A 13,669-nucleotide genomic window follows, 5' to 3' on the forward strand; every position below is an offset into this window, starting at 1 on the left:
AGAGCCTTTCGCACCTCCGCGAGCACCATATACGTCATGGTTTGTTTCCGACAATTTTCGGCACAGACATCGCCACGTTCACAGACTGTAAATTGTCGTTAACTGCCGATAATTAGGGAGATTTCCGGCCGTTTACGGGCCCGAAAATCCCATTTTTCATGCAGTGTTTAGTTTGTCTTCTTCTTCTAGGATTCCCGGCACCAGCAGGCTCCTTAGCTTGTCATAAGCTAGCGGGCAGGCAGCAGGCTGTATTGTTTTGCCCATAGACTTTAGTTAAACCATTCAGCTACTTGAAAACACTGCCACCTAGTGGTGGTGAGGGCGGGCCATTTGTGAATCACGACCTATTTGTTTGTGGATCTGTGTGAAATCTCGACAGGAACGTCTCAGAAATACGTCATCGAGGAAAGAGATGCGTGTGTGTAGCTGGTGATCCACAAATGCTGAATCACACTTCACAAGCAGAATTTTCCGTTTTTGCAAATGTCCTTTTTTTACGAAAGAAAACAATTATATATACAAATACACATTTATTTGTAAAAACCAACACACAAGTTACAAATCCTAACTTTGTGTTTGTGGAAGGAATAATTACATGCATAGAACTACACTGCCACCTAGTGGTGAGGAGGGCGGGCCATTTGTGAATCACGACCTATTTGTTTGTGGATCTGTGTGAAATCTCGACAGGAACGTCTCAGAAATACGTCATTGAGGAAAGAGATGCGTGTGTGCGATTGGTGATCCACAAATGATGAATCACACTTCACAAGCAGAATTTTCTGTTTCACAAATGGAAAATTATATATTTACAAATACACATTTTATTTACAAATGCACATGTATTTGTAAAAACCAAAATACAAGTTACAAATTAGAAATTTTTATTTGTGGATAGCAAAACACGTGTGCAAACCAAGGAATATTTGTAGATCACCCTCTGTGCGTTTACAAATATACATGAGACAAAAATAACCCCATATACAGGGATGACTCATCATTAACATGTACAAACTGAACTCGTGCTTGTGGTTTTTCTCTAATTAGTGCTCCTTGTACATCCCACATGTGTGATGAGAAATCTAAAGCTGGGAATCAAAAAAACCATCCTGGTGTTTTGTTGAAACAGAAATGCTCTAAATTTACTTTGAGTGTGACAGAAGGAAGTAATCTGATGTTTAGTGGTTCAAAGAACTTTGTACCTTAGCTACAATGGGAGGTGTTAGTATTAGCATGTTGTCAAAAAGATGACAAAAGCTTTCCAGGATGACCTGCCCTACTCTGCCTCTGATTGGCCAATCTCAGTCCTCATGCCTGAATCTAGTCGACCGACGAGAACTGGCCATTCAGATACGGGTGAGTCATTACTTTGTCCTCCTGAGAACAATATTTTGCTTCCACTTGCATATTTTGATGTAATGTTGTGTTTAATCTCCAGCTGCAGTGCATTATTGATCTCCTGAGTTGGCCAGCGGACCGTCTGAGTGCTGGTCTAAGGACAAAGAAGTACTTTAACAGGACTGAGTCCAACAGCTGGGAGCTCAAGGTACCACAGTGAACCTTCTCTGACCTTTTAATCTTTTATCAGAATATTTTCTTGTTAACGTTTCCCAACAGTTGATCATTCAGATTGATTTTGAGGAACATTAACACAAACCTTTTTTCAGACATCTTTTGAGTATTTCAGATGTCACCTCGCAGTGTCAACAAGGGCCACAAGCTCCAGTCTCTGGACGATCTAAAAGAAGTATGAAGTAACTTTCATTGTCACTATGATCGATGATCTTTTCATGATGGTGGATTTGACCGTTGTTTCCTCAACTAGATGCGTCTTGAGGAAAATAATGAAGCTGAGGCCGCAGAGCGAGAGCAATGCATCGAGCTCCTGAAGGCCATGCTGAAGATGGATGAGGATGACAGGATTACTCCCTGTGAAGTCCTCATCCATTTATCACCAAAGACTACCCAAAGTAAGTGTGTGTGAGAGATGTGAGTCCTGTAGGTGATGCTTTGTAAGTTACTGATAATTAACTTGACGTAACACTGCCCAATAAACAGCATCTTTCCCCAGCAGCAGAGCCAGGAAGCTACTGCAGTTGAATGGGGGTGGTTATGTAATGCGATAAACAGTCAGCAGATGCATGTTTTAGAATAACAGGTGGAAACCAGGGAAACATGCCATAAACAAACAAAGGCAGCGTAAAGGCGAGCCTCCGCTGCTGCGACAATGCGGAATTTCTGTGTGAAAGGGCTACAGATTGAGCATATGTGCATTAGTGAGGACCGTGAGCCTGTTGCCTGTCATTAACATCCAATAAATGACTGCACTCCATCTCCCACATTTCTACCATCAGGTGCGATCCTGGTTCGACCTGCGACAGCAGAGCACACGCTGCTGGAAGATCAGGAGAGTGCAGTCAGGTGAGATGATGAAAAATAGTATCGCAACCTGTTGCCTTTGTCTATCACTCACTTCCATATCAAATCCACACGATGGCTAGATCACGATCTTTACTACAGGAGGTTTTGGTCCACAGGAGCCTCAGAAACAACAAAAACATTCTGTGTTGCAGCTTTAAGATGTGATGACAATAACAGGAATAACACTCTTTTTGTGGTGTTTTCAGTCTGGCCTGAATAAGACGTCAGCGTCCTTAGTGACCAACACTGAAAGTAGCATGAAGTCACCTCCACTTGTGTCTGAACTGTTGTGCATTTTGAAGTTTGGGAGACGGCTGAGGTCTTCAATGTCCTTTGACTTTTAGAAAACATGGGGGCAAAGAAGAAGCGTTAGAAGAATTGCTTCCGACATGTCATTCCTGGATGAGGACGATCTTAGGTTCATGTGTTACGTGTGTTGAGGAGGATTAGGGATGTTTGGGTTCCTTCTATTGCTCATTCGTCCTGTGTTTTGTGGGGGTTTTACTTCGGTACATTCAGTCAATAAAAAAACTTAGGTTGAATCTTTGTAATGTCATGACTTTCGTTAGGCTTAGTAATACCACTAGTATTCAGTATTCATCAGTTTTGGTTTCAGGTTTAGTATGTGATACTGCACTTTTATGTGTCCGTCGTAGAGAGAAGTTCACAGAGAAATAAGTTTTTTTTCCAGCAAATAAAAAAAACAAAAAAAAAAACACTATCTGCTCTGCACCAAACAGCAGACACAGTTGGAGACTAACTGGTATAGATATTGGAGCGTTCAAACATCAACATGATCACGCACTCCCACAGCATTCCCATATTCAGTGTTAAGCAATTTCATTTCCTCTCTTTTGTCCTATTGTAACGGCATGTCAATAATGTGAGTCGTACCTTAACTTCAATGGAACAGAGCTGGGGAATTTATTCATTCTCTATTTAATTTTTTTTTTTATTAAAAAGGCACACAAATGTCAAGGCCTTGGCAGTACAGATGAGTCCACCTGTGTCCCCAAATGAAAATATGTTGGTTGAATAAGTGAGAGGATGTAATTTTACTGCAGTAATTTTGCAAAGCAACCTCTGCAAAATCTGTCTTGATGGCAGGGTGCACACAAGAGAGACAAAATGGTGTCCACTCCAGATGTTCAGCAGGAAAGTTGAGAGGGTCAGCGGTGAACTACAAAACATTAGGCTACTTCAACTATAAGTAAAAAAGCACACATATGCAAACTCATACGATGGGATGACCCAAGGCCAGAATTATCATGTGCTCAAAATGTCTCCCCCAATATACAGTGTAGCCTAACTGATCAAAAAAATATCAAATTGCTATTCTATGACAGGCAACTACACACCACTGTCTGAAATGATCATTAGCAAATGACAAAAAATAAAGGAGAAAACGGTCCGGGTATGAAAGTATAATCCGTTTTTCTGTCAAAACCAAAAAACGAATAAACGGAAACAGCGCCCCTTTTTCCTTTTTTCGTTTTGAATCAAAAACGAAAAAACCAAAACCAAATAACGGCCGAAATTTGGTTTTTGCAAATTCATTTTTTCGTTTTTCGTTTCTTTTTTTTATGAATATGATGGCGAATATGACGGCGGACAGACCGGAAGCGGAAGTGAAGTGTATAACCGTCAAAATAATAGTTTAGCGTGCTGGTGCTAACTTCTTAGTATATTATAGACTACCGTCCTCTTTCTACACCATATGGTTCACATTTATTTTACTTCTGTGAAACTATAACAGCTGGTTGTTTGGAAGAACGTGTTAGGCCTATAATTATAATTTTATGCAGTTTATTCGACAATGCTGTAAACCAACAGCCACGCCCCTTCCAGGAGGCTATCATGGAACTGATCGCTGTGTCGCGGCAGCAAGGGTCAAGACAAAAGGAAGAAAACAGACATCGTTTATTTTGTTTAAATGGGCGAAGGTTAATGTGCAATGCTCAGCTGTCAGAAATTAAAAGCTTGCCTCATTGTCATATGTGATCACTTTTTTGTAGGCTATTCCTCCTGCTCCTCCCGACTGAAATGAAGTGATCACAGGCGCAGCTCATCACCGCCGTGACACCAGTCAGTCAGAGCCTGGCTGTGTTGGCCATCATCCGCCGTGGTAGCCCTGAGGTCTACTATTGATGTAAAAACTGCGCCACCCTGTGGCTAAACGGTCCGTGTACGTTTCGTTAGTTTGATTTTTCCTTTAAACCGAACTGTCAGAAAACGAAAGTAAGCTGGTAATTTGGTTTTCCGTTTCAAACCAAAAACCAAAAAACCAAAATTCAGGCTGGTTTTTTCGTTTTTTGGTTTTTGGTTTTAAAACGAAAAAATGAGGAAACCAAAATCAAATTACGGTTAAATTTTGCGACTATTACGCACGGCGGAGGTGATCCCCTCATCTAAGCTGCCAATTAGGGTCCGGGTATGAAAGTATAATCCGTTTTTCTGTCAAAACCAAAAAACGAATAAACGGAAACAGCGCCCCTTTTTCCTTTTTTCGTTTTGAATCAATAACAAAAAAACCAAAACCAAATAACGGCCGAAATTTGGTTTTTGCAAATTCAGTTTTTCGTTTTTCGTTTCTTTTTTTTATGAATGACGGCGAATATGACGGCGGACAGACCGGAAGCGGAAGTGAAGTGTAAAACCGTCAAAATAATAGTTTAGCGTGTTGGCGCTAACTTCTTAGCGTACATTATAGACTACCATCCTCTTTCTACACCATATGGTTCACATTTATTTTACTTCTGTGAAACTATAACAGCTGGTTGTTTGGAAGAACGTGTTAGGCCTATAATTATAATTTTATGCAGTTTATTCGACAATGCTGTAAACCAACAGCCACGCCCCTTCCAGGAGGCTATAACTGATCACTGTGTCGCGGCAGCAAGGGTAAAGACAAAAGGAAGAAAACAGACAGCTGTTGCTATCGTTTATTTTGTTTAAATGGGCGAAGGTTAATGTGCAATGCTCAGCTGTCAGAAATTAAAAGCTTGCCTCATTGTCATATTTGGCTGTGATCACTTTTTTGTAGGCTATTCCTCACAGCTCTCCATTAAATCAACCTGCTCCTCCCGACTGAAATGAAGTGATCACAGGCGCAGCTCATCACCGCCGTGACACCAGTTGGGTCTGTCCGGGGATTTAGTTTTTGTTGAGCCGCATCATGAACACAGAGCCTGGCTGTGTTGGCCATCATCCGCCGTGGTAGCCCTGAGGTCTACTGTTCATGTAAAAACTGCGCCACCCTTTGGCTAAACAACTGCACTTAAGTCATAAGTTCTCATTTTCAAAATCATTCAAGACAGTCTGGCTGCAGACCTGCACTGTCAGGACACCTAGTCTTGACTGTGGGTCATATTCATTAAAAAAAGAAACGAAAACCGAAAAAAATGAATCTGCAAAAACCAAATTTCAGCCGTTATTTGGTTTTTGCAAATTCATTTTTTTGTTTTTCGTTTCTTTTTTTTTATGAATATGACGGCGAATATGACGGCGGACAGACCGGAAGCGGAAGTGAAGTGTAAAACCGTCAAAATAATAGTTTAGCGTGCTGGCGCTAACTTCTTAGCATATATTATAGACTACCGTCCTCTTTCTACACCATATGGTTCACATTTATTTTACTTCTGTGAAACTATAACAGCTGGTTGTTTGGAAGAACGTGTTAGGCCTATAATTATAATTTTATGCAGTTTATTCGACAATGCTGTAAACCAACAGCCACGCCCCTTCCAGGAGGCTATCATGGAACTGATCACTGTGTCTGCAACAACATGACACAGACGTGTTATTTTATGTTGGGGACATTTTGTTTCATCTTTGTATTAATTTCAGATGACAATATTATCTTTAATTAATAGTTGATTTAATTATCCAACCCTAGTCCCTAGTGTTAGGCTATACTTCCAGGGAAAGTACCTCTACTCACTGTAGAGTAAGGACACCTCTCATGAAGAGTGATCCAACCACCATGTATGACACCCACACATTGCTGTACAGAGTATGGATGAGAAAATAGCACCCGACATGTGGTTTCTGTGTAATTAAATAATACAAAATATTTAATAACTCTTTGAGTTATTTCAATAATATAGGGTGAATTCGCCTACTGTGGGACACTGCCTAATGTGGGACACTTAAGCTTAAATGGGTGTAGGTCCTCCTATAGCAAAAAAAAGTTAATGTCCAATCATAGATTTGGCAGGGACAGCCTTCAAACCGGAGGCACCCTGTGTGAAGACCACCAAAATACTAATGACATAGGGTTTGGACAAAGTTAATGTTAAAGCCATAATATATTTTAAAAAAACATTATTGCAATTTTTTGTCAAAATGTGTTTATAATATGTTCTTCAATATTTAGAATTTTTATCAAAATTTCTACTGTCCCACTTTAGGAAACATGCCTTCCTAAAGCGGGACAGTGCTTTTTCAAGTTCTCATTTTCAAAATCATTCAAGACAGTCTGGCTGCAGACCTGCACTGTCAGGACACCATTGACTGTGGGTGATGGGGACCTCTGCTGATGACTTGATAGATGTTCTTAATTTAGGCAGGGAACGTAAAGCCTAGCTAATGGTAAAGTTTTTCCACAAAGTGCATTCACACACTCGGCTAAAATTATAATTATAGGCCTAACACATTCTTCCAAACAACCAGCTGTTATAGTTTCACAGAAGTAAAATAAATGTGAACCATATGGTGTAGAAAGAGGATGGTAGAAGTTAGCGCCAGCACGCTAAACTATTATTTTGACGGTTTTACACTTCACTTCCGCTTCCGGTCTGTCCGCCGTCATATTCGCCGTCATATTCATAAAAAAAAAAAAGAAACGAAAAACGAAAAAATTAATTTGCAAAAAACCACATTTCGGCCGTTATTTGGTTTTGGTTTTTTGGTTTTCTTGTTTTTTGATGCTGACAGCAAAAAACGTTTTTCTGTTTTTGATTCAAAACGAAAAAAGGAAAAAGGGGCGCTGTTTCTGTTTATTCGTTTTTTGGTTTTGACAGAAAAACGGATTATACTTTCATACCCGGACCCCACGGATTCTCGGGTAAGGGCTTGAAAATTGTTTCTATTTTTTCTTTTCTACTTTATCGACGGTGATATGTTGTGGGTCCGTGTACGTTTCGTTAGTTTGATTTTTCCTTTAAACCGAACTGTCAGAAAACGAAAGTAAGCTGGTAATTTGGTTTTCCGTTTCAAACCAAAAACCAAAAAACCAAAATTCAGGCTGGTTTTTTGGTTTTTTGGTTTTTGGTTTTAAAACGAAAAAACGAGGAAACCAAAATCAAATTACGGTTAAATTTTGATTGTCTTTTCGTTTTTTGATCTTAAACGGCACATTAAGGCCGATGACTGACCGGAAGTGTCTGAACTTCAAAATAAAAGCCCAGTGAATTAAGTTTTAGCCGTAGACAGTAGATGAATGGCCTATAAAAAAAAATTCTTCTTTGTAAATGTTGTGTTTTGAGCACATTAATACATATTCAAAGCTGTGTTTATTTTTACACATTAGCGACAAGCTCATCGTTTAGTTCATCTTCTCCTCGCTGCGCTGGGTCTCTGTCTCCGCTGCGCACGCTGTAGCGCTTCGCTTCCATTCAGTCAGATCATTTTCACAGCGTGTTCTGCCGCCCGTCTCCGGTCCCAACCGGGCTGCGGACACGGAGCAGAGACTGTCCGACAGGCTGTCCCTCTTTGAAGCAGAGGATGAGGTCAGTTTCACTCCCGCTTCTGATCTTAAACAACACTGAACTTCAAAATAAAAGCCCAATGAATTGAATTATAGCCATAGACTGTGCTGACTCAATCCGACCCTGAGATCTCCGACCCCGGGCGTATTTGGCAGGTGGCAGCGGCCCCTTTATGGTTCTTTTCTACTGTCCTGATCGTCCCAGCTACACCCAGGCGCAAGAGGGCAAGAGGACTTCTTGTCCCACCACTCTCAGGAGTTGTAGTGGTAACTGTTAAGTGTAGCCTAATTGGCAGCTTAGATGAGGGGATCACCTCCGCCGTGCGTAATAGTCGCGCGTAATGACAGCTCTTCGCCGGTTAAACACAATAAACTGCGCGACTTCTTGCATGTTTGTCTCATGACATGGTGGAACCTACACAGAGGTATACAGACAGGTGGATCAGGCGGCAAATTGATATGACAGCTGGTTCAGGACGTCTTCGTCCATTTATGGATAAATATGGAGTGGAAGTTGGTTCGTAGCTACATTAACTGAGTATTAGCGTCACACAGCATTATTATATGCCGAAAATAGTGTAGGCTATTACTGGCTTTGTGTGTGCCTGACAGTCTTATCAATGAATCTACAGTTATCCCACTAGCCTACAGTATGTCCGCCCATTGCGAAACTCATTCCGTCGCCAGCAAGCATACAAATCATAATAGTATCATTGTTAAGATTATGTCAGTGACAGACTTCGTTCCAGTGTGATGTTTACAGGACATTGAGTGTAAATCCTCTCTCCACACTGGAGATCCAATCACAACCTTTATTTTCTCCTTTTAAAATCCATGTTGTTCATTTACCAAAAAACACCAGCAGGTGTCGCACTGCGAGCATACCCTCAAGGTCATCTCATCCGAAAAGTTTCATAATTTTTATCCATACTTTGTGCTAAACAGTTTAATTACTACACATGTGGAAGTCTGATTAAGTGTCATAATTCCTCTCTGTAAAAAAAACCAAAAAAACCAAACCCACCTCCCTCCACCTCACATCCATTGAGTCTGGAGTCTATAGGCAGCCAGCTCACCTGTGAGGCCTTTGCCCTGAGAACAAAGGAGCTGGCTGGCCTCATCCACAATTGTTGAGCTGTGTATTTGATGTGACTTACCCATTTCTGTTCCACACACACTTAGTATATTTAATAGTTAAAGAAGATTATTGATGCTAATTTCTACCCTCTGTCATTACGCGCGACTATTACGCACGGCGGAGGTGATCCCCTCATCTAAGCTGCCAATTAGGCTACACTTAACAGTTACCACTACAACTCCTGAGAGTGGTGGGACAAGAAGTCCTCTTGCCCTCTTGCGCCTGGGTGTAGCTGGGACGATCAGGACAGTAGAAAAGAACCATAAAGGGGCCGCTGCCACCTGCCAAATACGCCCGGGGTCGGAGATCTCAGGGTCGGATTGAGTCAGCACAGTCTATGGCTATAATTCAATTCATTGGGCTTTTATTTTGAAGTTCAGTGTTGTTTAAGATCAGAAGCGGGAGTGAAACTGACCTCATCCTCTGCTTCAAAGAGGGACAGCCTGTCGGACAGTCTCTGCTCCGTGTCCGGAGCCCGGTTGGGACCGGAGACGGGCGGCAGAACACGCTGTGAAAATGATCTGACTGAATGGAAGCGAAGCGCTACAGCGTGCGCAGCGGAGACAGAGACCCAGCGCAGCGAGGAGAAGATGAACTAAACGATGAGCTTGTCGCTAATGTGTAAAAATAAACACAGCTTTGAATATGTATTAATGTGCTCAAAACACAACATTTACAAAGAAGAATTTTTTTTTATAGGCCATTCATCTACTGTCTACGGCTAAAACTTAATTCACTGGGCTTTTATTTTGAAGTTCAGACACTTCCGGTCAGTCATCGGCCTTAATGTGCTGTTTAAGATCAAAAAACGAAAAGACAATCAAAATTTAACCGTAATTTGATTTTGGTTTCCTCGTTTTTTCGTTTTAAAACCAAAAACCAAAAAACGAAAAAACCAGCCTGAATTTTGGTTTTTTGGTTTTTGGTTTGAAACGGAAAACCAAATTACCAGCTTACTTTCGTTTTCTGACAGTTCGGTTTAAAGGAAAAATCAAACTAACGAAACGTACACGGACCGTTGTGGTTTCTTTCTTGTGACAAATGTACTTATTGTAAGTCGCTCTGGACTAGGGCTGGGTATTGTTAAGAATCTCACATTTCGATTTGATTTCGATTCGTTAGGTCACGATTCGATTCGATTTCGATTCGATATTGATTGAAATGCTTCGATATCGATTCAGTATCAAGTAGAAATACACAAGTAAGAGTACCAGAAATTTTTTTAAAATAATTATTTATTTAGTTTCATGCCTTATGAACAGCCATTAAATCTAAATGTTAAATGTTAAATCTAAATCTAAATGTTAAATCTAAATATAAATGTTAAATATAAATCTAAATCTAAATGTTAAATATAAATCAAAATCTAAAAGTTAAATCTAAATGTTAAATCTAAATCTAAATGTTAAATCTAAATCTAAATCTAAATGTTAAATCTAAATCTAAATCTAAATGTTAAATCTAAATGCTAAATGTTAAACCTAAATGTCATGGTAAAACTAAATATTTGGCTAATATGCAAATTCACACTGCCTGTCACCGGAAGTACCAAAATAAAAGCTCATTGTCGCGAACAAGCGCTATCCGCGGTCTCCTCGGGTAGTCAGGCGAGTGATTGCGCAGCAGTTAGTCACGTCTCCTCACCGTGCTCTCATGTTGCCTGCCACCATGTCCAGCGACTTAGCTGTAAACATTGGTGGGGCCGTTTTGGCAACAATACAGAGGTTCAGCAATGCGCCCGCAATGACAGCGACATTAGCCCTTTTCACAGAGTCGCCGCATTATCGCCGCAGCGGCGGTTCGCCAATTCTCCGTCGTTGTTTGTTCACACAGAGCCAAGCAGCTTGATGTTTGGTGGGTCAGGATCTCAATCCCAACACATTATAACAGCATGTTTAGATTGACAGGACTCCTGTCAATGGAGGACACCTGGGGAAACGCCTTGAAAAAACACACAGACGTCCTCAACATGACGTGAACCTCTTTCGGAGCCGCAGCGCCGGCTTTCTGTGTGAATTACACAGCGGTTCGTCTTTATGCCAGCGCTGCTTGGCTCTGTGTGAACAACCAACAGCGGAGAATTAGCGAACCGGCGCGCCGGCGATAATGCGGCTTCTCTGTTTGAAAAGGGCTAGCGCAGCTACAGCATACACCACAGTAGAGCCACCACAGCACTCGGTAGCTTTTATTTTGGTACTTCCGGTGACAGGCAGTGTGAATTTGCATATTAGCTAAATATTTAGTTTCACCTGTGACATTTAGATTTAACATTTAGTATTTAGATTTAACATTTAGATTTAGATTTAGATTTAGATTTAACATTTAGATTTAGATTTAGATTTAACATCTATATTTAACATTTATATTTATATTTATATTTAACATTTAGATTTATATTTAACATTTAACATTTAGATTTAAATTTAACATTTATATTTATATTTAACATTTAGATTAAACATTTAGATTTAGATTTAACATTTAACATTCAGATTTAATATTTAACATTTAGATTTAGATTTAACATTTAGATTTAACATTGACATTATATTTTTACAAGAGAACTAAATATCAAAAAGTTCACAAATATTGCTGTAAATCTGGGCAAAAGCAATATAAAAAAATTCACATACGTTTTTTTAATGGGGTTTGATGCTAAATGTGTGGAAAAGTTGCTGTTTATTTTAGCATGCGCAACTTTACAATCGGCGCCCCATATGCGGAAACCCCCACGTTGCCTGCCGTCTCTTGAGTAACCGGAGCTACCTGCACTAAAGTGGACCATCACCTTCCCCTTCACCAGCCCACGTTACAGTGGGCTGTTATAACTGACGTTCTCGACTAAAACTCCCAGGTGTTTGAACTACAGAAGTCTGTTTACAATTATCTTAATGAATAATGCAACAAGGACGAAGCATGTACACTGCGTTGTTTGTTTATTCAGAACGGAATGGATCGCAAATGAAAAAAGTAATGATTAAAAAAAAACAAATTCAGAAGATTGCTGAATCGATATTGAATTGCAGGGAAAAGAATCGCAATGCATTGCCGAATCGATATTTTTACCCACCCCTACTTTGGACTAAAGTGTCTGCTAAATGCTCTAAATGTAAATGTCTCTATTTTATTTCTTCAAACATATTAAAAAGTGGAAAACAAGTATGTGATACTTTGTTACGTAGACTATATTATAACCGTTGACTGTGATAATTTAATTTAATGAATGTGATCGTCTTGCAATGTTGCACGGAATGTGTGCTGGCTGGCTAATGTTCTGAGTGAGATTGTTAGCCAGCAAGCTAGTACACATGTAATATGAGCAAACGCCTCTCCTGCGTGCGTGCGTGCGTGCGTGCATGTGTGACGTTAAATCGATGTCAAAACAACCAGAGAGACACGCAGCAACGTGTGTGTGCATGCATGATTACTTTGTTATGCATGCATGCGTGCGTGCGTTGTCACGTGCAGATTGTATTTCACGCATAACAAGAAGCTGCGTACGTATGAAGCAGCGTGTGCACGTCTGTCTGTCAATGTTTGACAAATGATGTTATGCGTTCACACACATGTGCAGTCGCAGTTTCTGATGCTACGCAACTGGAAGTTGATCTGCATCGTGCACACCAGTCCGCGCACATGAACGCCTCACGTAGTTGGCCTTTTCAGTTTATTGAATTGTAGTCAACCAGGGAAGGCAGCAGTGAGCCATACATTGCCTGCCAGAATTTCAAAAGAAGAAGGAGAAGGAGGAGGAGAAGAAGAAAGGTGACTGGGAAAGATGGTTAATACATAGGTCATTTGTGTTGTGTAAGTTTAAAAGTAGAGTCTGGAGTATTGCTTGTTGCAGTTTGTAAACAAAACATTCAATCTGGGCCCCTCCTCTCGGGCTCAACTGCGTAACGTTAGCCTCCTGCCCCTGACAGCAGCAGTTGTCAGGACCGTAAAGGAAAGGAAATACAGTCCGAGTGAAGCGCTGGAGCTGTAGGCCGATAGCCGACCATCACCAACAACGGGAGCCTCCGTGTGATGTTAAGCTTCCTTAAATCAGGGATGAAGACTTTTCTGTTTGCTGCTGCCTTTGATTAAATCAAATCTGAGCCTTCTTCTCACTGTAACTTTTATTCTGTTTTATCTGCCTTGTTTAGTTTTTATATCTGTCTCCTATCCTACTTAATTGTAGTTACATTAATGTGATTGTCTTTTTTATGATGCCTATTGCTTTTACTTGCTGTATATTTCATGTAATGCACTTTGAATTGTCTTGTTGTTGAAATGTACTATACAAATAAACTTGTCTTGCCTAGTGAGCTTTACCATAATTTATTCAGTCAAATATTTTCTTTAAAAATGGCTGATATTGAAGTAAATACAAAATGAGGCTTCAGACTTGTTATGCTGAGAAT

General features: G+C 40.3%; 1 protein-coding gene across 4 annotated transcripts; it reads left to right on the forward strand.

The window, feature by feature from the left end:
• Positions 1-477: 477 nt before the first annotated feature.
• On the forward strand, positions 478-2,941 carry LOC311272366 (uncharacterized protein). 4 transcript variants are annotated; one of them, XM_084378724.1, is made up of 5 exons: positions 478-1,546; positions 1,668-1,747; positions 1,826-1,970; positions 2,355-2,421; positions 2,766-2,941. In XM_084378724.1, exons 2-5 carry the CDS (start codon positions 1,688-1,690, stop codon positions 2,869-2,871), a joined length of 378 nt encoding a protein of 125 aa, XP_084234850.1. In that variant the 5' UTR covers positions 478-1,546; positions 1,668-1,687; the 3' UTR covers positions 2,872-2,941. The 4 variants fall into 4 exon arrangements, with proteins under 4 accessions (XP_084234850.1, XP_084234851.1, XP_084234852.1 ...); XM_084378725.1 differs by having other exon boundaries at positions 478-1,356; positions 1,439-1,747; XM_084378726.1 differs by having other exon boundaries at positions 478-1,747; positions 2,628-2,941.
• The last annotated feature ends 10,728 nt before the right edge of the window (positions 2,942-13,669 follow it).

This window comes from Pagrus pagrus (assembly GCF_965226575.1).
Source record: "Pagrus pagrus genome assembly, chromosome: 17".
Classification (NCBI taxonomy): Eukaryota; Metazoa; Chordata; class Actinopteri; order Spariformes; family Sparidae; genus Pagrus; species Pagrus pagrus.